Raw genomic sequence first — 24683 nt, 5'->3', positions numbered from 1 at the left:
AGGGACATTTTTTGCATTGTTTTTAATATGGGCTATCCTTAATCATTGTAATTACAGTGTATTCTGTTCTGCTTTGCTGACTCTTCTGTTGAAAATTTCTATAGTTTAAGGCTAGACTATCTTGCACATTCGAATCCACATTCTCGTGCTATTCTGAAACTAATTCTCCAGATTCACAATCAATAAGGGTCTGGGAAACTTATTCTCTTCAAAAACAATGTTGCACATTAAACAATGCCCATTTTTAGGTACTACGTTGCAATCAAATAATCCAAAATACGTGCCTATAACTTCTACTGATGTCATCAAAGTTGGTTAAAAAAATAGTATGCACATCATGGGATGAAAAACCATATATTAGAAAACATTTCAAGTTCAACTTTGAATTATTTTTATTGGCCTTTGGTGACATATATATCAAACAATAAACCAAATATACTGCAATGTTATGACACTTCTTAACATAAACAATAACATTTCATAAGAAATACAGTAGGCAGTAGAAGAAATGTGTTGTTTACATGAAAGAAACAAAATGTTGAAGTACTGAACATGATCTGCCTGTGCAAGGTATTGTATTAGATTATAGCAATATTCTTGCTTTGATTATAAATGATCACAATTTGGAGGTCAATTTGTTTACTAAAATAACTTAGGGGCACCTAAGTGGTGCAGTAGATAGAGCACTGGCCCTGGAGACAGGAGGACCTGAGTTTAAATCCAGCCTCAGACACTTAACACTTACTAGCTGTGTGACCCTAGCAAGTCACAACGCCCAATTGCCTCACCAAAAAACAAAAAAAAAAAACTATCGATCTGACATAGAATGTAAAAAATGAAATTCTAAGATTAAATTAGCATTGAATTTAATATGTTATTTATAATATTAATATAGACCATGTGAATATAACATATTAATATCTAGCATAATAATACATAAATATAATTACTAGCTTTATTTTTTTTTATACTATAGTATGTCTGACAAATTTCTGGAAAAAATTCCCTAATGGAACTATGTAATTCAGATCTATATGATGCAATTGCAGAAATATTTAGTACTATATACAGCCACTACGCTGGTAGCAGGAGATTTACAGACAAAAATAAAGCAGATCTTTCCCTCAAAAAACTTCTGTTCTATCACAGAGACAAAACAAGCACACAGTTGAGTGTAATAACCAGAAAACTACGAGAAGAGAGCAACAACGATGAGAGGATTATGGAAGACATCATTGGGAAGTTGCTACCTAAGTGAAGTGTCACAGGAAGAACAATAATTCTGAGAGGCAGAGATGGGTGAGGCTAGTGCAAGCTTGTAATTGTGGCACATGCACAGAGGTAAGAAAATATTGAGTTCAGGGAATGTTTGACATTTCTGTTTGGTTGGAACATAAAATTTTTGAAAAAGAATTATATGCAGTTAGGCCTGAAAATATGGGCTAAAATATATTATGGATCTTAAATACCACAGTAAGTATTCTGTACTATAGCCTAAATTCAGTGATGACTGAAGGAGCTTGTAAGCAAGAAAGGATAAAGTCACAGCTCTACCTTACAAGCATATCTTGACAATGGTGTCTTAAATTGTAGAGAAAAGAAACAAAAATCAGGTAAACAAATAGGAGGCTAGGAAATTGAAAATTAGTCTAGCAAAGAGAAGTTTAGGGTATGAGTTAGGCGGTGACTATGTCACAATGTCCAAAGGGAATAAATTTGAAAGATTTGTTTTTATAGTAAAAAATTGAAAACTTGTCATCTTACTCCAATTGGATATAAGAAAGATAATAGATTCTAAGTATAAAACAAGAAATATGTTGTCAGATATTGTCATTGTGTTTGTTTATTTTGCTTATTATACTTTCTTACAAGGGAAAGGTATATGAAGGAGGATCAGAGATCATAGGAAAGTGATGATAGTAATACAAAGTAAAAAGAAAGGTATTTATTATGTTTTAAAAAGAATCAATGATAACTCCAGTACTACAAGTCATAGATCCATGAGAGTACGTCATTTTTTCAAATGGCAAAAAAATCTGATTTAGAACTCATAAGTGTCCTATACAGTAATTTAAAGCCTCTTAAAAACTGTCTAATATAATTGGGTCCAAGAAGTTCAAAGTTTCCCTTCATTTCTCACTTTTGAAGGGTTGCCTTTGAAGAACATAAACACAGGGTAGCCAAAAAAAAAAATAGGATTGTTACTTGAGCATACTAAACTACTAATTCCTGCTTCCAGATAATCAGATGGGATTTGCAAGCAGAATTGTGATCTCATCCAATCCTCCTACCCCATCAGTCTAAGAAGTCAACCTAGTGTTACTGTCCAGTTTCACAGTAGAATGATGGTTTATTTGAGCTACTTTATTTTTTTTGTAGTCACAAAAGATTTAATCCACAAACTTATCCTATATTAGAATAATTTCAAAAGAGATTTAGTATTGAATGCCACCTTGACAAGAAAATGTTTGTATTCTATTCTCTAAGAACTATGGTTTGAACAGTGAAAATATCATCCATCATTTCATTAACATAATGGATAAACATTTATACTTGTTCTGAAATTACCATTCTCTGATGGCACATAACAGGTTTTTTAAAAATAGCCATCTTAGGGGCAGCTAGGGGTGCATGGATAAAGCACTGGCCCTGGATTCAGGAAGACCTGAGTAAAAATTTGGCCTCAGACGCTTGACACTTACTAGCTGTGTGACCCTGGGCAAGTCACTTAACTCTCTTTGCCCTGCTTAATTTTTTTTTTTTAGTGAGGCAATTGGGGTAAAGTGACTTGCCCAGGGTCACACAGCTAGTTAAGTGTTAAGTGTCTGAGGCCGGATTTGAACTCAGGACTACTCCTGATTTCCAGGGCCGGTGCTCTATCCACTGTGCCATCTAGCTGCCCCTGCTTAATTTTTTAAATAAAAAATAGCTATATTTTTATTCTTAAAGGGTCATATATAAGATAGAATTCTTCTTTTTCTTTTTTTTAGTGGGGCACTGAGGATTAAGTGACTTGCCCAGGGTCACTGTAAAGTTACCATTGAAGAAGAAGTTATCCAATATTTTGGAAATCTTCAAAGTCTGGAACCTCTAAATTAGTATCTGACTTAATATGTGATTCAAACTTTGTTTCGTTTCTAAGTCTGAAAATAAGAATTATTCTCAATAATTTAAGTACCAATTGGAATAAAGTGATGCATATGGAGTGGAGATGATGGTGCTCTTTATCTACTTTCATTTTTTGCAGCATTAATTTCGAAAACAGGATTGATTTACATGCATTTATATGAACACAGTTGGCTTATTGATCACTGTCTACATAGGTATACATACAAAGGCAACTTGAGGTATGTGCATTTGATCTGTTGGTTGCCATTAATTATATTACTTAGAATAAAATTTGATATCTGCACTTTTTTGTGGCCCCCTAGGTTTATATAGGAAGTAATGAGTTCCATTAACAGTTCATTCACTAAAGTGTGAAGATCTGAGATTTGTTAGTTTTCCATGATGATGTAATGCTCAAAAGAAGCAAGGCCACTGTTTAAAATAACATAGGTATAGAAAAAGTGCCAATCACAAAGAGCCTGTATGACATCATCAAGAATAGTTCATTACAATTAAATTAATTTCCTTTACACCTGGGTTTTCCTATATAGAATGTCAAGGGAATACTGGAAGTATAGCTTACTTAAATTGTATTCAGACTCAATGTCTGTTCTTGGGGACAAGTTGCAGTTTATAGGGGTAAATAGTAGTATGATTGAAAAAGTGCTACTTAAATGGACAGACTCACAAGAGTAATCATTAATATTTAAATGGAAACTTGAACTTTGGTTCAATATTCCAATATATTATATGCTGCTGAATATACATTCCATTGAGCTAGTCTCTATGTGTTTGTTTTTGTGTGTTAGTACATGTATTTTTCTGTGTTGTTTGACACAGTAGATTACGAAATAGAAATCTGGGCTTCAGAATCAGGAACACTTAGTTTCAAGTCCTACTTTTGATGTACACATTGATTGCATGTCCCTGAATACTGAAAAATTCTGGGGCTTGAAACACAGAGCAGAAATACCAAGGAAGGGAAGACTAGGTAAAGAGAAGGATGGGAATATAATTAGAAAACAATAATTTTGTCTTAGACTTGTGCATCTGTTTATCTTGAATTTGTTACACATGAATAAAAATTATTTGCCTTTCACCATCTATTATTATTGATTTCTTATTGGGCATACTCTTTATAATTTATTTACCAAGGATGACATGACCACATAGTTCCATTTAGGAAGCATAGAAAATAGAATCTTTGGTGTATGTGTAAAGTGAAGGATTAGCTAAAGGAGAGGAGGATCATTAACTACTATAGTCTACTGTGAGGAAACAGAAAGTCTTTGAGTTTCCAATTAATGGCTGTTCCTTGGAAATAACATTCAAATTACATGAAAGAAGGTCAAAAATAAAATCATGGTCATTCCTTATTTTTTTAAAGGATGACAGATCATGATGAGAACTTGGCTTGCAAGCTAGCCAGTGTGTGGCAAATCACTCTCAAAGGGAGTTTGCCTGGTTTAGTCACCCTGGCCATGAGAAATGACTATGGAATGGAAATAGGGAACTGATCCCATGTGAAAAGGTCATATTGGTGATTGCGTCTAATATTCACAGCAGCTGTTTCCCCATTGCACAAGCTCTGATTTTTAACTTTTCTGGCATTGTATCAAAGGTTCTGCCTAATCTTGGAAGCTTTTTGGAATTGATCAGACAGATGGCTTAAAATGCAGTTTAAAATATTTAAAATGATAAGGGCAAGAGGTTTTTTTAATGGGCTAGAGAATTCCTTAGAGCTATCAAAAATGGACTGGACTGCATATTGAGCTAATGAGTTTTCCATAGCTAATGGTATTTTAACTGAATTTGAATGTTCCCCTTATAAGGATATTGTAAGAACTATTCTTGTAATGAGCAGAGAGGACAGATTTGATAATCTCAAAAGTCTCCATGCAATAGCTATGTGCCACATACCTAAGACAATGACCTAAAATTGTTTTAAGTTTTAAATTTATCTATGCCCTATTGCTATTCCATGAAAAATACATTTCATAATTTTTTTTCCGGGGAAATGGGGGCTAAGTGACTTGCCCAGGGTCATACCCCTATAAGGGTTAAGTGTCTGAGGCCAGATTTGAGCGCAGGTACTCCTGAATCCAGGGCTGGTACTTTATCCACTGGGCCACCCAGCTACCCCCAATTCATAAAATTTTCAACAAATGCAGGATTACCAGTCTCATGAATCATTTCATATTTTTAAAAATCTTCTTTTATTTAAGAATGCAATGCTTTTTATAACAATAAATTTAAATAAAATTATATTTGGAGAGGTCAAAATTGGAAATAGTTTCTAGTATAGTGCCTCAAAGTTGGAGTTTCAAAATAAATTTCATGTTAAACAATATGACATATTACCTATGCACAAGTTTTCCAGTGTTTACCAGGCTTCTGTGTTTACTTGACCACACTCTTTAGGGAAAGGATGGGGTGGGGATGTGGCTTAACACTAGTAATAATATTTTATTTTTTTGGTGAGGCAATTGGGGTTAAGTGACTTGTCCAGGGTCACATAGCTAGTAAGTGTCAAGTGTCTGAGGCAGGATTTGAACTCAGGTCCTCCTGACTCCAGGACTGGTACTCTATACACTGTGCCACCTAGCTGCCCAAAGTTATGATATTTTATAAAATATTTTATTATTTTCCTTTTACATGTAGAGAGAGTTTGCAACATTTGTTTTTATAAGATTTCTAGTTTCAATTATTTCTCCCTCCCTCTCCTCTCCCCAAGACAGCTAGCAATCAGATATAGGTTATATATGTACAATCATATAAACATATTTCTGCATTAATCTTGCTGTGCAAGAAGAATCAGAGCAAAAAGGAAAAACCTCTAAAAGGAAAAACCAAAAAAATAGAGATAATGTGGTTCAATCTGCATCTAGATGTTATGATTTTTTAAAGAATTTTAGTTGACCACAAAATTCAACAGAATAAATGTTGCATGGATTTTAATAAAGCCAAGAAATGCAGTGATAGCATATATTACTAAAAGTAAATGCTGAGCTTCCTTAGGAAATCTTCAAGTAGAAAATGAATAATCACATCATTTTGTAGATGGGATTTCTGCATCAGGTAAGAACTTGAATTAGATCATCTCTGAGACTGCTTCTAATTCTAAGATTCTTTGATTCATCATTTAAAATGAATCCTTAACCCTGGGGGGGAAACTTGGAAACTCCATAGGTCTTGATGTTTTAATCACCCCCAACAGCACATATTTATACAAATTTGCAAAATGTTACTTTTCAGTAGTAACAAAAAACAATTCACTTTTGACCACATAAAGCAATTCTAAATTATTTAAACTCTTCTTTCCTTTTTATTATTTCAGAGAAAATCCAGATAAATTATGAGATATTCATGTTTGGTAAAAGTAGTAAAAAGTAGTACATTGAGATGTTACTGAGGATTTTTTTTTAATCAAAGGATGTTTTGAGGTAAGTACATGTTCATTTCAATATCTGTTAACTTCTACATCTACAAAATATTTTTAATGATAATTAATCTACTGGATGATGATTCTGAGACACCTCAAATTCCCAATTCATGAGAACTAAGGCGGAAAGGACCAGATGCTTTCAAAATATTTTCAGTAATAATTGTTCAATTAAAATGAGAGTCTGAATTACTACTTCAGAAAATTCAGTTCACATTCAAGATCCAATGTTTTGAGGAATTCTAGTGAATTTCTGTTTCCTATATAGATTTTTTTATGATCACAAGAAATCCTTAATATGTATAGGATATGAAGGACAAATTCTCATCCTGGGTGACAAGCCAAATAACTTCTTACCCTAGGTCCCCACTTGTGGCTTTCTGACTTAAGTATAAAAATGTATGCATTTAATGCAAACAAACTAAAAATAAAACATTTCCAAAGTGCAAAGAGAAGCAGGGATGTTTTCTCTTTAGCTAATAACTTTTTACTCAGTCACAGAATGCAATAGCGACTTCATATTGGGTTCCCAAAGCAATTGGAATTATCATAAAACTTACAGTCATCAGTTGCAGTTACACATTTCTCCCCCTCAGTTCTATATAACACAGGAAGGTCAGGTTTCTAAATCATTGGACTAAATGTTATGGCATTATAAGCAATGCAGCAAAATAAGATGAGTGGTTTGTAACTTAAACCAGTAGTTGGTAACCTATAACTTACATGTTTCACAAACAAAAGTCTATCAAATGCAAATATTTAAGCATACTTCTCCAGGAAGTTGTGGGTCCTCCCGTCAAATAGAAATCTTTAAGCAAGGATTGTATGACAACTTGTTGGCTATGTCATAGAAGAGATCCCTGATCAGACATAGTCTTGTTCATTCTCTTTTTTTGTGTGTGAGGCAATTGGGGTTAAGTGACTTGCCTAGGGTCACACAGCTAGCAAGTGTTAAGTGTCTGAGGCAGGATTTGAACTCAGGTCCTCCTGACTCCAGGGCTGGTGCTCTATCTACTGCGCTACCCCGCTGTCCCCCATTGTCTCTTAAGGTTTCTTCCAAAACAGATTTTCTGTGCTTCTGAGAAATCTCAGTGAGCAGTCCTCTTCATTATTTCATTTCTTCATCTTCCTTTTGGTTCTTTTCCTCTCTCCTTCATCTTCCTTCCTCTTTTTCTATTTCTGCTGCTTACCATTCTCTGCTTTCTTTTTCATTTCCCTTTTTTGTTTCTGATTCTTTCTTTCTCGTTTTCTATCTTTAATATATTTCCTTCCTCTTCTTACCCCCTTTCTATGTCTGCCTTCTACAATGTCTATGCCTTAAACTACGACTTAAACAAGTCACACTCTGGATCTTATTTATTAGGTTAAATGTCTATTGAGTTCCCCCCCCATATAAAACATTCCACAGGTACAGATGAAACAATTACATCCTAGTCGAAGTCTGATATTTAATTTTGATCTTTAATTCCCAGTTTAAACTAATTGCTTATTTCTTTGCAAATAAAATACCTTGCCTGTGCTTCTCTCTTTATAACCAGATATTGACATAAGTGGTCAATATTTTGTTCTTTATTTTTCTCTTTGATAAGAGATTAATTTTTTGTGGGGGATAATGGGGGTTAAAATGACTTGCCCAGGCTCATACAGCTAGTAGAGAGATTTAATTTCTACAATCTTTCTAAGTAATTATTTTGGTTAAAATTATATTGAGATTTTTTTTGTTTTTTAATTGCAGAGCAATGAGAATTTAGTGACTTGCCCAGAGTCACACAGCTAGTAAGTGTCAAGTGTCTGAGATCAGATTTGAACTCAGGTCTTTCTGAATCCAGGTCCAGTGCTTTATCCATGCACCACCTAGCTGCCCCCATCCCACCCTGAGATTAAAAAATAATAATAATTAGCTAGACTTCCAAAGGCTATACTAAGAATAATACTGATACAGTCAGAGTAAAATAACACTTAAAACATTCTTTCTTGATACTAAAGTTCAGCCCTTTGCAAATCAGTTACAACCCTTTGAAAATGTATTTATTAGTTCCATTTAAATAAGTGATATGCCACAAGTTTGTTTTTGTTTGTTTGTTTTTTTAGTGTAACTAAGCTATAAAGCTGAGGGATGATTATTGCCTACACTCAGAATTGGGAAAAGCTTCTGAAGTTACATATTAATGATTGTGCCTATTAATAATAACTCAAATTCTTTTTTTCCTCTTTCCTTCTTGAATACTTACAAGAACATCCTGTTTCTGGTAATATAACTGATACCTGCATATTTCTTAAGGTTTAAAGTATAAAGAGTGTGAGTTATTGTCATATTTAGCACTAGTGTGGAAGACTTGGATTCCTATCCTACCTATGACACAACTTATGTTACTTTGAAAAAAGTAAACAATCCCTCCCATTTGAAACTTTGGATTCTAATCTTCATAAAAGTAGAGTGAGTATATCATCAAATTCATTTAAAATTTATTTTTTAAGTAACCATTGTGCCCAAGGTATTAGGCTTGGTGGTGGGTTATCCAATTCAAAAACAAAACAATACCTGCTCTCAAGGAACTTAAATTTTACTGGAAAGTATATGGCATGCATACACATAAAGACATAAAAGGTAGAGAATGATGACCACAAAGTCAAGGGCCAAAGTTATTTAGGAATAGCTAACAAGAGAGAGAACATTCTGTTGACTGGGACGGGATTAGGGAAGACTCCCATGAAAGAGGTGGACCACTTGCTTGAACTGCATCCTTATAAGGCACACAAGAGAGATGGGTTTTAGTGAGAGTACTTACTGACATAGTATTAGGACTTGGAGTGGAAGAAAATATGCATTTGAACCCTTCATTCTTAAGCATTTTCCCTTGGTCTATGATCCAATGGCACTGGTATCCTTTCCCCTTCTTACACATGGCATTTCATTCCCCATTTCCAGTATATATATTGGCGAGGCAATTGTGGTTATGTGATTTGCCCAGGGGTCACACAGCTAGTAAGTGTTAAGTGTCGAGGCCGGATTTGAAACTCAAATTCTGCTGACTCTAGGGCCGTATTCTATCCACTGTACCACCTAGCTGCCCCATCCAGTCATTTTTTAATGTTTACCTCCCATGCCTGGAATTTTCTCTCTATTGTCTATCTCCTGTATTCCGTGACTTCTTCAAATCTCAGGTAAAATCTCACCTTCTGAAAGAAGCCTTTCCTGATTCCTTTCAATGTTGATAGTTTCTTTCTGAGATTACCTTCCAATTGATCTATGTTATTTATTAAATGTTTGTTGTTGACTTGAGCTGACTAGTTCTTTGACCCTTGGAGAGGCACTTACTCTCTCATTCTTAGTTCCTCAGTAGACAAAACAAAAACTCAAACAAAACAACAAAAACCAACAAACCCCAGTTTCTGTTCATTTCACAGGATAAGAACAATTAAAGAAACATTAAGGTGTTTGCTAAAGTATGCTATAGCTGTCTTTCTTTCTGTCTGGCTGTCTGTCTATCTATCTATCTATCTATCTATCTATCTATCTATCTATCTATCTATCTATCTATCTATCATCTTGTCTATCTATCTAATATTGGGCCACAATAGCATCTAGCAAAATTAGTAGCCCAGATCTCCCCTTGCCTTATTACAATTAATATTATCTTAAATCTTACTTCATGTCATTTTTTAACGATTGGTGGGTATTCTTTGCTCGGGGGCATGTTGAAATTAATTCACCTTGAATAATATTGAATGCCTTGCCCTACCTGTGTCAGTAAAGTAGAGATAAACATAGAGTAAAGGGGCCTGTAAAAATAAAATTAATTAGATTATTTTGAAATCACTATAATTATTAGCTACTTCCATTGACTCTCATTATGATGTTTCACCATGTAATGCAACTGACTATAGGTTCCTCAAGTTATGCCAGTATAATATATGTTTCTAAGAAGGTTCCAACCAAGCTAGAAGATTTTGGCTATAGGCATGTTAACTTATCTTGCCTCTTATGTGAAGACTAACCTCATTAACTTCTCACTGAGAGGGTCAACCACAGAATAGGCCATCAAGTCATATCTTTGGTTATTACAAGGAAGATAGTGTGGGACAGAGCCTCAAGAATTGGGAAAACTAGTCTACAAGCTTGCATCTGACTCTTACTCCCTGGGTTGTTATATTAAGCTCCTTGACTTCAGTCTCCTCATATATAAAATGAGGAGTTTGAAGACCTTACCAGCTTTAGATCTATTATCCTATGACCACTAGTAAGGCACAGAGAGGTGGTGATTTTCCAGTAAAGAAAATCCCTTAATGAATGAAATATAAAGTGGAAAAGTTTTACATATGTATATGTGCATGTGTGTAAATTGTTATGCTAATTTAAAGGGGAAAAAGACTAAATATTTAGGTTTGCTGTTTCAGGTGTAAGAGTATTGATGTTAGAAATTTTCACAAATTGTAGCTTCTCAGAAACTAATGGCTGTATATGCATTGAATGGTCTGATATGCCCAAACCTAAATGTCATCTATGGTACACATTGCCTGAAATAGGGGCAAAAAAGTATGAGGTTTATCAGTACTAAAGCTTTCTCTATGATTCAAATTGGACAATTTTAATAGAAATCTCCCCTTATGTGGAATATTTTAGCTGGAAAAGTCGGTAAGAATTTGGACTTTTCTTTCTAAAAACTTTTTTCACAATTTCCACATACAATGTTATTTCTTCAGGGATTAAGCTTTTGAAGTCATGCTTAACAGGGGAAGACAGGATCGATTGTTATTTTTCATCAAGTTCCTGCTTTTACTCATCTTCTACTTCCCATACTATCCATGAAAGGAAAAATACTGGCTGAGATAGTTTTGGTCTGTGTTTATAAACTATTCCTTCTGTTCTATAAAAGTCTATCTCAATTTTCTTTACTATGTTTAAACTGTTTAGCTAAAGTGCACCTGTCCCTTTGGTTAGACAAAATGAAGTTATTTCTTTGAAAGGGTATCCTCTTGCTCTATGTACTGAAAAGCAATTACCTAGGTCACTCCTTTACCTTTGTAACCCCCAAATCAAGGCCCCTACCATGGAGAATCATGCATGTGATAGATCATTAAGGCAAATATGAAGAATATACATTGTATATAAAGGAAATAAAAACATGATATATACAAATTATTTCTAAGTTATTTTTAATAGCATCCATTATTTTGGCATCTTAACCACAATATTGTCACACACTTATTTTTGCAAAAAATCAAGTGTATATATAGTGATGTTACCAATTTAGGATAATCAAAATTTATCACTTGTCCAAAATTTTAGAAAACAAAATCTTCTAAATATTGTTTTTTAAAAAGTACTCTATTTTAAACAATTTTCATTGGGGAATGTACCAAATCTCATAAAGGATGTAAATAGAATAACTTGTAAAAATCTGAGAAAGGATTTCTTTAACTATGTCCAAGGGCCAAGATGGTATCCATTGAATTTTAATTCATACATTCCAAGTTTTAATGAAAAATGTTGTAGGGTGGAGGGAGGATTAACCACATATTAGAGCTGGAGATTAATGAAGGAATCTCATTGATTTCCTTATCACATGTTTAAAGACGTCTTGTATATTAGAGCAGCAAATTGACTACTTGTTCTTGTAACTACACTTTGTCTCATCTGCAATCCTTGACTCAAGCATTATAAGATTCTGTTTCATCATGTATTATTACTGAAAGATGCACTAATGAAGAGCTAATGAATACATATTTTTGGAGCTAATCCAAATGTTTACATGAAAGCAGATAAAACTTTGACACGCCATATATACTGTCTCTTTTTGCTCATTCTTTTATATGTGAACTTACATTTTAATGGGCAATTATTTTCTATTACAGATTGTAGAAAGATACTTAAGTGAAAACTAAAAGTATAACTTAATTAAAAATGTGAAAGGTTTGTTTCAGATATGTAATATTTGAATTTGATAGGAAAAGGCAACTAATGAGATTTTTGACATATTCTTGACTTGTGGCTTTGACAAGGTAGTCCCCTTAGGGCCTTCTGAAATCATAATGTCAGTTGGCACCCATCACAACAGTCCCATAATCCTCTCAAGTGACTCATCTCCTCCAAAGAATAAGGAAACTTCAGGTGACTTGAAGCAAATTCAGCATTAAAATCAAGATAAGATCCTTAAGCATCTGAAGATTAAATAGAACTGTGACACGTAAGATTTATTATATTTTCCCTTGGTATTTAATAACAGTATTTATTATTTCATGGAATGGCCTAAGAACTTGGATCATACATTCTAATCCTAATGAAAATAATGATTTATTTTGTATGGAACAAATACAATCAATATTTCAAGTATTCCTATTCCATATCATTCATTAAAGATTCCCATTTATCCAGAAACTAAACTCTCTATGCTTTAATAAATAATCTTTATGAGCTGTTTTAGTGAAAGCAATGTATCAGCTGGTGGTCCATGTTTTGTTGATGAGTCACTTCAAATTTAGCTATGCTTCTCTTGAGATAGCACATTACAGGATCACCATGCAAATACTTAAGACCTTTCCACCTTGATAGACAGTGGTAGGACTATGTGCTGAGGCTTTGAACATTCCATTTTTTAAAAACAATCTATTTTACTTTTGGGGTCAGAGTTTTTTTGCCTTAAATTTGAAAATTATTATAAATGTTCATGTAAAGTGCTTCATGATTTGTTATCATGAACTTCAATAATAGCATCATACTTTGAGAATTAGAAACACACTTCAGCAAACATCTAGTCCAACCTGTTTATTTTAAAATGAGTAGACCTAGGCTAAGAGAGAATAAATGATGTGCTCAAAGTCAAACAGATGGGGAGTGGCAGGGTTAGGCTTTGAACTCAGGTGCTCTGACTCTGAATCCAGCACCTCTCCCATAATGGACATAACTAATTAAATTCTCCCATCCCACACTTATCAGTTAGCAGGAAAATCTAATTATACTCTAACATTTCCAAAGGGATTAAAAGGACAAAGTTCAAGATATTTGCAAAGAGATTGTCTTAACTGTTCTATTCTCTTTGAGAAACCATCCTATGAATATTAAATGATAGATAAATATGTTCTATTTCAAAACACACCTGTGAATAAATGGACATCTATATGTCTTGCTCAAATTCAAACGTTTCATAACAATGCGATGATAAGCAATGGATGATCTTCATTAGATTCTTGTGCAGCAAAATATAAAAATATAACATTTATTTTTCCCTGAACATGGAAATAAATTCTATAAATGGAAAAACAATGTTTTCCAGTCTTTCATGTATGGTAAAAGTAATATTCGTGAAACATATAATTGTTTTTCACACCATCGTGGAATATTTTTGTTAAGTCTATCATCAAATATCTCACATTACTTAAATTTTTAATGCAAAATATTTAATTAGCACAGGATGATTTTTTTAAGTTGTTCACTAAATTAGATGGTACTTTTTATAGTTTTAAAATCTACAGAGAAATCATTATTAAATTAAAGGCTCAATAATAATTTATGGAGCAATAATACAAGAATGTCACAAACCTCCCAATCCTGTCTTAGGCGGTTATCATAACCATCTAGGAGTCGATCCAAAATTCTTGTAAATACAGTGGTATTGTCCTTTAATTTCATCTTGTAGTGAAGTTTGCCCAAAGCTGGAATACAGAATAATCACAAATACAAAATTCCTTCCAAAGAAATATCCAGGCATTCTTCTAAATTAAGTAATCCCCATATCAAGTATCTCATTTTTTCTAGTGAGTCCCTTGCTAAATCCAAATATATTCCAATTTTCATTTTTTTCCATATTTATTACTTTTAAAACAACATATTACCTCCATGAAAGCTAAAATCAATACTTGTCTTAATGTAAATTGACGGAATGTCCATTTAAAGCTTCCATAGTAATTTCAGTAACATATTCCAGGCATTTGAGGCAGTTTCCTTATTTGAATATTTTTTGGTTCATTTGTATCACAGAATAAGAATATACCATTAGAGATAATTTAACAGAATCCAGCCTTTTATAGGTAAGGAAAGTGAATCATATGAAGTAAATTCCTTGAGGTATTATAGCCAATTGTTAAGTCAAGTCAAGACTAAGGTTGCCCATTAGTACAATTCCCTTCATTGCATAAGACTTGGATAGTATATATAACTAGAATCTACCGATTGCATACATATTGCACCTCAGGTTAATAGTCTCCCATCTTGAACCTCAACTTCTTTGTCTTCTGTGTACTCAATATAATCAATTTCTTTGAAGTAATTGCCTATAGTATCAATTATATTTTGTATAATAAAGACTGTTACTGAAAAATTGATCTTTTACAAGTGAGAACCCTCTTCTAGGAAATTTGATGTGATGCCACTAAATGGCAGAATTACAACATGAGCCTGCTTATTATAACTAGCTTGAAGCAACAATAAAAGCAATATTTGATCAAAATATGTCATTAACAGATCATTGATAAGAAAATTTTTAGAATGGTGCTGGGCCTCATTTTTTTCTGCTTCTACTGGATTTTCAAACACAAATAGGTGAATAAATAAGTAAAACAAGATATTCAGGAGTTTTTGTTAAAGGAAAAAAATGATGTTATCAAAATGTCATTTCCAAATAAAACATTGATAAATGAGATTTTAATTTTTTATGTGTGCAAGGTCCAGACATACAAGTATCAGTTTAATCCGTATGTTATAAATTAAAAAAAAAAAAACTTTCAATGTTTGAAAATACATTAAACTTTCTTTAGATAAAGGTTTTCCAATATAGGTTTCCCCCCATTAAAAAAAAAAAACTTGTTTATTTTGTATTTCGTCTGTACCCTAAATGTTTGGGTTTTTAAAACTTTATAGCCCAATTTTTCAAGGAGTCTTGCATTTTCATGACCTCTACTCGGCAGATGACGGCAGGAATGCAGAAGCAGTACCCTGATGAAATTCTTTATAAAACTCAATGTCACTAAACAAATGTTGTACATGTATCATTCCAAGGTTATTTGAAGGTTACACATAGAAAACAGGAAGTAAAATGCCAGTATACCTTAGACTGAGAAATATAAGAATGAGCATGAAAAGAAGTGGGAAGAGAGGAAGAAGGGAAGACCATGAAGTTAGATAGTAAGGCAAGCTAAATTTGTGCAATTAAACTAATCTCTGGGACACCCTTCAGATACCTGTACCTGTATTTTTCATCAGTTTATATAGTTGTTTCCAAATGGAAGATATATTGCTGTGACTCGCATGCATTAACAAGATGTGTTATTTTCATCCCAATGCCCTTTGTCCAGCATAGTAGGATATCCATATGAAAATGAGTCTTTTTCACAACATTCTTGCTTGCTTTTGGACTAAAAAGGACCAGCTTTGTTGGTCTAGTGGAAATAGAGAACTTTTAAAAAAAATTATGTGTAATTTGATATTTCATTGCCAATATTCCTATTTTACTACAACTCTGAAAAAACAGAATATGGAATGATGATAAAGAGCAAGACCATTTATTGGTATTAACTGAGTGTGTATTTTGAAAGGAAATGTCAGTTACTGTATGTGACTATGGTTTCAAACTAAACACCATATAATAAAACACTGTACACTAACTCCATCTACAGGTCATTACAATAGTGACACCACATAATTTTTCAAAAAGCAATGAATTACATTTAAATCTTTCAATTAGTTATATATTACTGTAATCTATATCCTCCACTCATCATTTAAATATCTTTCACCATGAATGGTAGTGAGACAGAAAAAGTGAAAAACATTAATATTTATAAATTCTCCTACGAAGTATGAGTTTGAAAAATTAATTTGTTTGCCTCATAGTTTGAATAAACAGGTTTCATTTATTACATTTTGAAAAAATATTTGGATTTTGTGTTATGCCTACTCTATCCTTGGCAATAGCAATGGTGAGTTAATGTATGCATAACTTTTAAAAAAAAATTGTTTTGGTTTCACAAAGTGTTACCAAAAATATATTGTCTGTTATTAAAGTATCAATTGGATTATTGATGGATTTTACTTTTTGCTTTGATTAAAATTACCTGTACAAATGTTTCTCTTTCAATCAATTATATCCCATATTCACCACTCATTCATTCAAGATCATATTTTGCTATATATGTTAAAAGATTTGAAAAAAATAAGTCACTACATATAATTAAGCAGACATAGCATTGATTTAATATGTAAACTATATCATCATTTCATATAAAATCTAGAGTTCAAATCTGAAGTATTACTTTAGAAGATAATGTATTCCCTGCATTCCTATACACCTAAGTTTAATATATAGATACATTACTTTATGGAACAGAGTAGATGCACCTGAATTTTGGAAGATTTTTTTTTGTTCTCGATGAATAACATGTTATAAGCAGATCCTATTTGGAATGAAAGTTCAATTTTGAAATTTAATGCTATATTCCCATATTCTTTGTTGAAGGGTTGTTGAGCATAATCTAATTAACATGCCATGCTAAGAAGCAGCATTATTCTTTCAGGCTGTTCTCTTTAGACTTAGCTGGGATTTGACTCCAATTAACTTTCCTGAATTCCCTTAGAAGTGCTTCCTTTCAGGCCAAATTTACTTCTCCCTGTTTGAATAAATGAAAGGTTATAGAAATATTCATGCAGTTTTAAATGAATTCTCCCCACCTTTTTCCAGAAAGTGCATTCAGAAGGAGTGTCCAGGGCCCAAGATATTCAGAAAGACCAAGTTTCTTCTTCATCTTCGGTTTTCCTAGCTAAAATATAAAATAAGTAGATATCAACATATCTTTCAGGAAAAGTTGAGTTATAGCCACTAAAGCTGAGGCCATTTAGATGAATGTTTTCAAGTCAGGAAGTGACCTCACAGTGACATGACACCACATAGGAACAATACAAACATATGGCCTCATCCATTTTCCCACTCTCCCTTTCATTTCTCCATTGAGAAATAAATCTGTATCCTTAATTTTCCCTTGGAAAACGCACAAACATCTAAATACTTTCTGATGGCATTCTCTCAAACTTGAGAACTGTCTTTGGGACTTCACTTTTCAACTTTCCCAATATGAAGAAAACTATCCTCTTCTACTTTTTTGTGTATAATCTAAAAACTTAATCACCTCAAAATAAAGTTTCAAGAATTTACTGTGCAGTAACTTTTAAAACTATTTGTCATATTCAGAGCGATGTATTATGGTAGAAGCTAACAGAAAGGGTCTTTGTTTTGTTTTGTTTTTTACTGGTTGTATCACCTTTTTATAAATGGACTCAACCTTTATCTCAGAGCTAACCATGCTTATCTTTCTTATCTTTTGAAACTACTTGTTTGTGTACAAAAATAATGCTGGAAATCTCCATCCTTTTGATTCCTATTCAGTAGCACACGAACACTCCATGATGCTTAAGGACATACTTTATAATCCAACCTGTGCTGATTACACATATCATACAAACATACTGATACTTCTTTAGCTTCCACCCCCTTTTTTTGCTATGCTGCCTGCTCAGAAATGTTTCCATATAAACAGGTATATTTTAAGATGAGAGCTAATAGGTGCATCATTTTGCCAGGATTTTGTCTAGAATATTTCTCTTTTAGATAAAATGAAAACATTACTAATTATTGGGTTTTGATGTGTAGGTTATTAGAAGGAATGGTAGGGAGGTTTCAGTAATGTAAACTTTGAATCTATTCAATGCTTCAGTTTTGAAAATCCAATTCAGTATCAGGGAATTGAATAGATTTCTATATTTTTGAATGAATTTTAATTAAAACATTCGGAAAATGTAAATGCAAATTTGCATCTCTAGTAGTTGACAAGATTAATGAATTACAATATATTAAGGCACTTTATAAATTAAGTACTCAACAATTTAATATGGTGTGCCTCTAAAATAATCCACACCAATTCATTCCACTCTCTCGGGGACTATTAAATCAATTTAAAAAAACAGTTACAATCAGACATATGAACAATAAAACAATGTATTTTAAACAAAAGGATCTAGAGATAAGAAATGCTAAGCCATCAGTAGATCTGAGCTGATTTCATGTTTAGCTTTGACAAAGATGAGTTAAATGTGAGAGAAAAGAAACAATAAAAATCTATGTAGTAAGAGATTGGCATTCAAGTAGAACAAACATAATGCACCTTACAATAAAGCAGCAACATTTAAATAAAAATTATTTCCCTTATTGAACTCAACTAACGTTAAAAAATATATTGTATTTTGATTTTTCTTTAAGCCTCCCGAAATATTATCTATAAATTGAGCTCCAGGTCTTTTGCCTTCCTTTATATTTTTAAAAGAGAAAACAATCTCAACAAGATACTACAGTTGTTGAAGAACTAAGTTTCTTTGCCAGCATGAAAAGAGAAATGCAAACATGCCAATTTACAAAAGAACCCCAGGCTACTTTCTTTTCTACGTGCCTACCCCTCTACACCCCCCCACTTGCATACCCCAATCTAAACGCTTTAAAATATATCTTGAGTTTATCAAATGCAAAATGAGAAAGACTTCCACACGCAAGAGCATTTCAGCAGCCTCCACTGAAAAAGGGGAAACGATGCATTTAATGCATTTTGATGCCAGATTAAAAGAGTGCCTTCACCCAGAGCTTACATTGAAACATGTTTTGCTTCCCATCATTGCAACTTTGGACGATATCCCTCTCACCCCCACCTTTGCAAAATAGACCAAAACAAGTCTTATTTCGCCCTTCTCTTCCAAGAATAAATTCCAAATTCAAATCGACCCAAAACTAGGGAAGAAAATGGGGGGAGAGTAGGGGGTAACCCAACGATTACTGAGGTTTTCATCATTTTTCCCCAATCTTTTCTACCTGCTGTGGAAACGGGCTCTTCGCATTCTGCCTCTCCCTCTCTCTTCCCCCTGTAGATTCCTGATCTCTCAGGCTTGAAAAACCCACGTTCAAAGGTCTGCTCGCTGTCCTGAAGCAGCACTTACCTCCGGCCCCCTCCAGGCACTGGATCTCTGAAGAAGCGGGCGGGGGGCGGGGGGAGGGGGGTTGGGAAGGGAGGGTGGAAAGTCTGCCAGAGAAAATCGCCAGAAATCGGAGCTGGTCAGAGTAAGGATGGCTGAGGGACTGGAGCTGAGTAGTTGTCCCTGGCTCTGCCTCTCACTCATACAGTCTGAGCATCATGGACTCTTCCGTACTTCAATGTTCAAGATTTCACACCCAAATTTCTTCCCAATATTCGGTCTGCAGATATACAACAAAAGATTTCTCTTTACCAAGACAGTAGTAATACGTCCCAGGGTAAACCGGATGTGAATAGGCAGTGACTTCATGCCAGAGAGATTTTATTTTAGAAAGGAAGGTGGTACCAGTCTCTCCATCTAGAGACCAAATCGCCCATTTTTTTTATATGCAGCACAATTAACTTGCACGGCTATCGCCCTAATCCCCCTCGCTCTAGCTGCAGACTTAATCCTCTACAATCTGCAGCAAGCTTTTTTTTTTGAGGGGGTGGGGATGGGGGGAACTTGAAGAGATTACATTTGAAATCATTTGATACTTGCAATTTACTAACAGACTATTTTAAGGCTTTCCTATTAAAAATAAAACTGTTCTGCATTAGTATCTACCTTTGATGAAATATTTAACAGCTGCATAAAACATGAATGATCAAGAATTCTGAAATGCGGAGATGCAAGTTATTTATGAAGGAAATATATTTCCCTCCTCTTTCTCTTTACCTCTACAATGTACAGGTCTACGTGTATTATATGGCATGGAACGATGGGGGCCAGGAGTTCAGCAGCAGGTGTTTATGATGCCTGCACCCTTACACTCATGGAACGGACAGGGACGGACTGAGAAAACTCCTTTCTTCAACTGTCTTTTACTGCTTTCAAGGGCGTAAGCGAGCGCGCTTTAGGGCTGAGTTTTATCTGTGCAAAGCAACTGTGTGATTGTAGAAAACACGCACGCATATTTGACCCTGTATTTGGAGAATTTCGAGTATTTAATTGAATAAATCGTGCTAATGTTGTATGGGCTCAAGAAAACAACAGTGCCTCATTTCCGGATCCTCTCCAGTCACAAACTCTGTATGTTGGGGCGGGGGTTGGGGGTGGTGTTGTTGTTGGGGAAATGATAGGTGAGGGAAACGAGAGAGAGAGAGAGAGAGAGAGAGAGAGAGAGAGAGAGAGAGAGAGAGAGAGAGAGAGAGAGAGAGAGAGAGAGATGGGAGGAGGGGGATAACTTCAGCTCTCCTCCCCTCCCCCTGACCCAAAATCCTCACCTGGATTCCTCTTCCCTCCCCCTCTTGCTCCGCGTCAGTTTACATACTAAATATTGGTAGGGTGGGTGGTGGGTGTTCTCGAGAGTCAGTCTAAGTAGATTCCCATGTAAGCAGAGATGAGGGTGGTTCTCTTCTCAGATTTTGTGAATGAATGCGTGTTAAAAAGGAATGTTTTGGGCGATGCTTTCAAAAAGCTTTGCTGGAGCTCTGACTGAGACGGCCCTCAGTGCTGGGAGCTGTCCCTTCAGCACCACCACCCCAGAGCAGTAGGTGGTGCTGAATAGTAGGGGTAGTATATTCAGGAGAGACCCCACAGGCGAAGATAAAAAACGAGACCAAAGCTTTAGCTACTTTTTGTCCGTTTATAATAGGAGGATCCCTAAGCATGGAAGGATCAGGAGAAGGATGACAAGTAGGAATTGCTCATATAAGGCAACTATCTACTGCCTTCAAATGCTATATCTTTGACTCCTGATGTCCTGGTTGAACCTACACATTTCCATTTTAGTGTACTCTGATTATTGTATACTAAAGGCAAATAATTGTAGATATAACCCAATAAAAGTTGAACTCAATATGAATAATATTTCACTATCTTTGGGGTTTGTTGTGGTCAAATTTAAGTTTTATGTTTTATAACCTGGATAAGAATTCAGCTATTCCAGTTCACTCAACACAATTCTCCCAGCCATGATTGTCTTATTCTATTTAAACTAGAACGATCCTCATTTTATTACTAAAGATTCCAGGGTACTACAAGAAACTCATTCTGCTCTGAGTAACATTAATATGAAAACCTTTAGTTATCTTTAAGGAAAATATTAATAAAATGATACTAGAATTTTCCTTGCTTTTCTGGTTGATGGATAACAAATTCTACTTCTTTTTTATATTTAAAAAACAACCAGAACTTCATCTTTGGTATCCTTTTCAGGTTAAATTATTCCAATTATTTCACCTTTCTCCATCTGCTAATTAAATGTCTTCATTTTCTTCATTTGTCTCAGACAAACACAACTAAAATCAGTCATTCCACAGAATGTGCTCTTGCAACAACTGGTAAGGTTTTATATATTTGAACATTAGATTTTGAAAGAGCAAGACAACAATAAAATTTATTCTTCTAATGTGCAAAATAACTAGTATATATTTTTATAGTAAAAAATTCCACCCATAAGTATTTAAAATGAGGTCACTTCAGAAATACCTTACCCATTCAATTTGAAAATTAAGGAATTTTCAATACACATTTCAATATATATCCACTCTCTCTTGAAAGTGAGATACATAGTTTACATCATTATATTTTTTCTTTGCTTACTGTGGTCTTTCATAATATATGCATATTTTTACATATTGTGTGTTTTCTGTCACTTAAATTGAATATTGAAAATCTGGATTTTAAGACCTACTAAGGCTTTGAAGCTATGTGACAAATATATTATAATTTAACATTTGTCTATTTTTAATCTGGTGTTATTTCATAATAGTAATTAATGAAATAATAGGCTATAAATAAAAAATATCCATGAAATTCTTATATCCATATAGTCTCCTTATATCTTTAACATAGTGATCATCTATTGCTTGCCTGCTAATACCACCCTTTTATCTAAGTGCATTGAATAATTTTGAGATGATATTAGTCTCTGATAACAGAATGGATTTGCTGAAATACAAAGAACTAAAGTTATTTGCTTGAGGTCACAGAGGCAATTAGGCTAGGTCAAAGATAGACTCATTCAATCTTTATCCACAGTCTCTGAGTGTCACCTGTATAGATTAATATATATATATAGGGTTATATATATATATTTGTGTGTGTATGTATGTATATATTATATATGTGTGTGTATGCGTGTACATATTATATATACATTTGTGTGTATATATGTATATATACATACATGTTATGTACTATACACACACATATACATATACACACACATATATATATATATGTATGTATGAGGCATAGGAAATTCAGGGACAAACCTGTGTGTGTGGTGTGTGTGTGTGTGTGTGTAGTGTGTGGTGTGTGTGTGAATTATCCTACACATTCCTTAACAAGAACCTTAAGGAATAAATTTATACTTCACAAAGACAAAAAGGCATTACAAAGAAGCTGAGAAGTGTTTCTCATGTAATATGTTGGTATGATGATATCACAAACATTTGTAAAATACCTACTAGGTCAAGAGCAGTACATTATGAAGTAGAAAACAGGTTATTTTATTTTCTTTGTCAGTTTTTAATGGCCTAAAAGCCATGACCTATTTTGAATGTGATACTGAGGTTATTAAATAAGAAGAGATTTCTACTTCTTTTTATGAAAGAAATGAGAAAAAGTAGTGGAAGTTATCTCATAAGTATACCTATGCAATTTCTTTTCATTATAAAAAGTAAAGTGAGTGTTCATAGAGCCAATGGTTTAAAGTGGCAAAGTAATAAAAAGCTTTATTTGAAAGCTAAATTAGAGGAACCAGTAGGACTTTTATTCTGTGGCCAAGGTATATTAATGGCTAGGATTATATTAATGTTAAGAAAGAAAAAGAAATATGGCCCCCAATCCCAACACTAAATTTGGTAGTGGTAGTTACCCATGACTCTATGTTAGTTTATTTAATGTGAATGAATATTACATGAAATATTTATTTTCCTTTAAAGCTCTAAACTGGTTCCATTTTGCTGAAACCCCTGGGCATTTATTAATCTATTAATAGTAAATACCTCATCCATGGGGATTAACAATTCTCTTTTCCTCCTTTTTGAGGGACAGAAATTAAAATGATTTTTGAGAGAAGAAAAGATGTGCCTTAGGGCCTAAAATAGCCATTGCAGCTATTGGATACCTATTAGCTGAATAAGGCCATAACACCAGATCCTCTCACTAAGCTTGGAGGAATAAAATGTTCATCCTGAGATAACCCATAAGTAATTAATATGAGGATAATGGTAATTATATTAAAATAAATTTCAAAAGATAAGTACACTCATTAATGTGAATATTCTTTTCTACAACAATGGTTGAAAGTCTTTCTCATCTCAGTAGCTAATTTTGTAAGTTTCTCTGGTCAAAAAAGTATCACTTGGAAGTTGAGCTTCTACTGACAAAACTCTAAACTTGATCTGATCCTGAGATATCAGGCTGTCAATTGACCCGTACTCGAAGTCTTTATAGTTTAATAAAATCTGCCAAAAATGACATTCTTCATGTATAGCTCCTCAGAACCCAGCATCACAGTAGGACATCTGAGTAGAAATAAAGTGGAAAATACACAATGATAACGGTAAGAAGTTTCCACTTGTTTTATGATTCTGTGTTATTCCAAATTATTTCATATATACTATATTATTTAATCCACATAGTGAACCTATGGGATATCTAGAGCATGGTTTTCTTTATTGCTAATGTAAAGATACTATGGTATAGAAAGAATAAATGATCTACCCAAGGTAATATAATCCTTGAGACTTGATCTCAGGTCTCTTGACTCATACGCCAGGGCCCTGTCCTTAGAATCCTGTAAGGAAGAAAAGAATTCTCACTCAAAGTACAAAAGGTGAAGATTCCATACATTCACTAAACTGTGTAGTAGCTAAAGAATTCATGAACTAGGGAAAAGTCAGCTGTGACACAATTCTCCCCTCCTTTCAACATAAGTGCATATAGAGGTTCCACTGGACTTACACTTTCCAGGGGGAATATTACAATGACACGACATTACTTTTCATAGGTTCAAAAAATGGCCTTATTGATGTCCATTGGTGAGGATGAAGTATAATTCAGGAGCAGAACTCTATTTAACAGTTGTTTAAGTAGGCCACTATCCACTTTTCCTCTGTAGCTGAGATTTCAGCT

The 24683-nt window shown here is 33.9% G+C and overlaps 1 protein-coding gene across 1 annotated transcript in view; it reads right to left on the bottom strand.

Annotated features, from left to right (window-relative positions):
• The window catches only part of GABRA1 (gamma-aminobutyric acid type A receptor subunit alpha1), a 65593-nt gene extending 44626 nt beyond the window's left edge, over positions 1-20967 (bottom strand). The window contains 5 exon segments of the mRNA XM_043984356.1: positions 14091-14174; positions 14176-14203; positions 17214-17302; positions 19521-19776; positions 20822-20967. Coding sequence (XP_043840291.1) covers positions 14091-14174; positions 14176-14203; positions 17214-17302; positions 19521-19700 — 381 coding nt within the window. The 5' untranslated portion in view covers positions 19701-19776; positions 20822-20967.
• Between the last annotated feature and the right edge of the window lie 3716 nt (positions 20968-24683).

This window comes from Dromiciops gliroides, chromosome 2 (genome assembly GCF_019393635.1).
Source record: "Dromiciops gliroides isolate mDroGli1 chromosome 2, mDroGli1.pri, whole genome shotgun sequence".
In the NCBI taxonomy this organism is placed as follows: Eukaryota; Metazoa; Chordata; class Mammalia; order Microbiotheria; family Microbiotheriidae; genus Dromiciops; species Dromiciops gliroides.
Note: the sequence above shows the minus strand (reverse complement) of the source record. Positions and strands in the feature narration are given on the sequence as shown.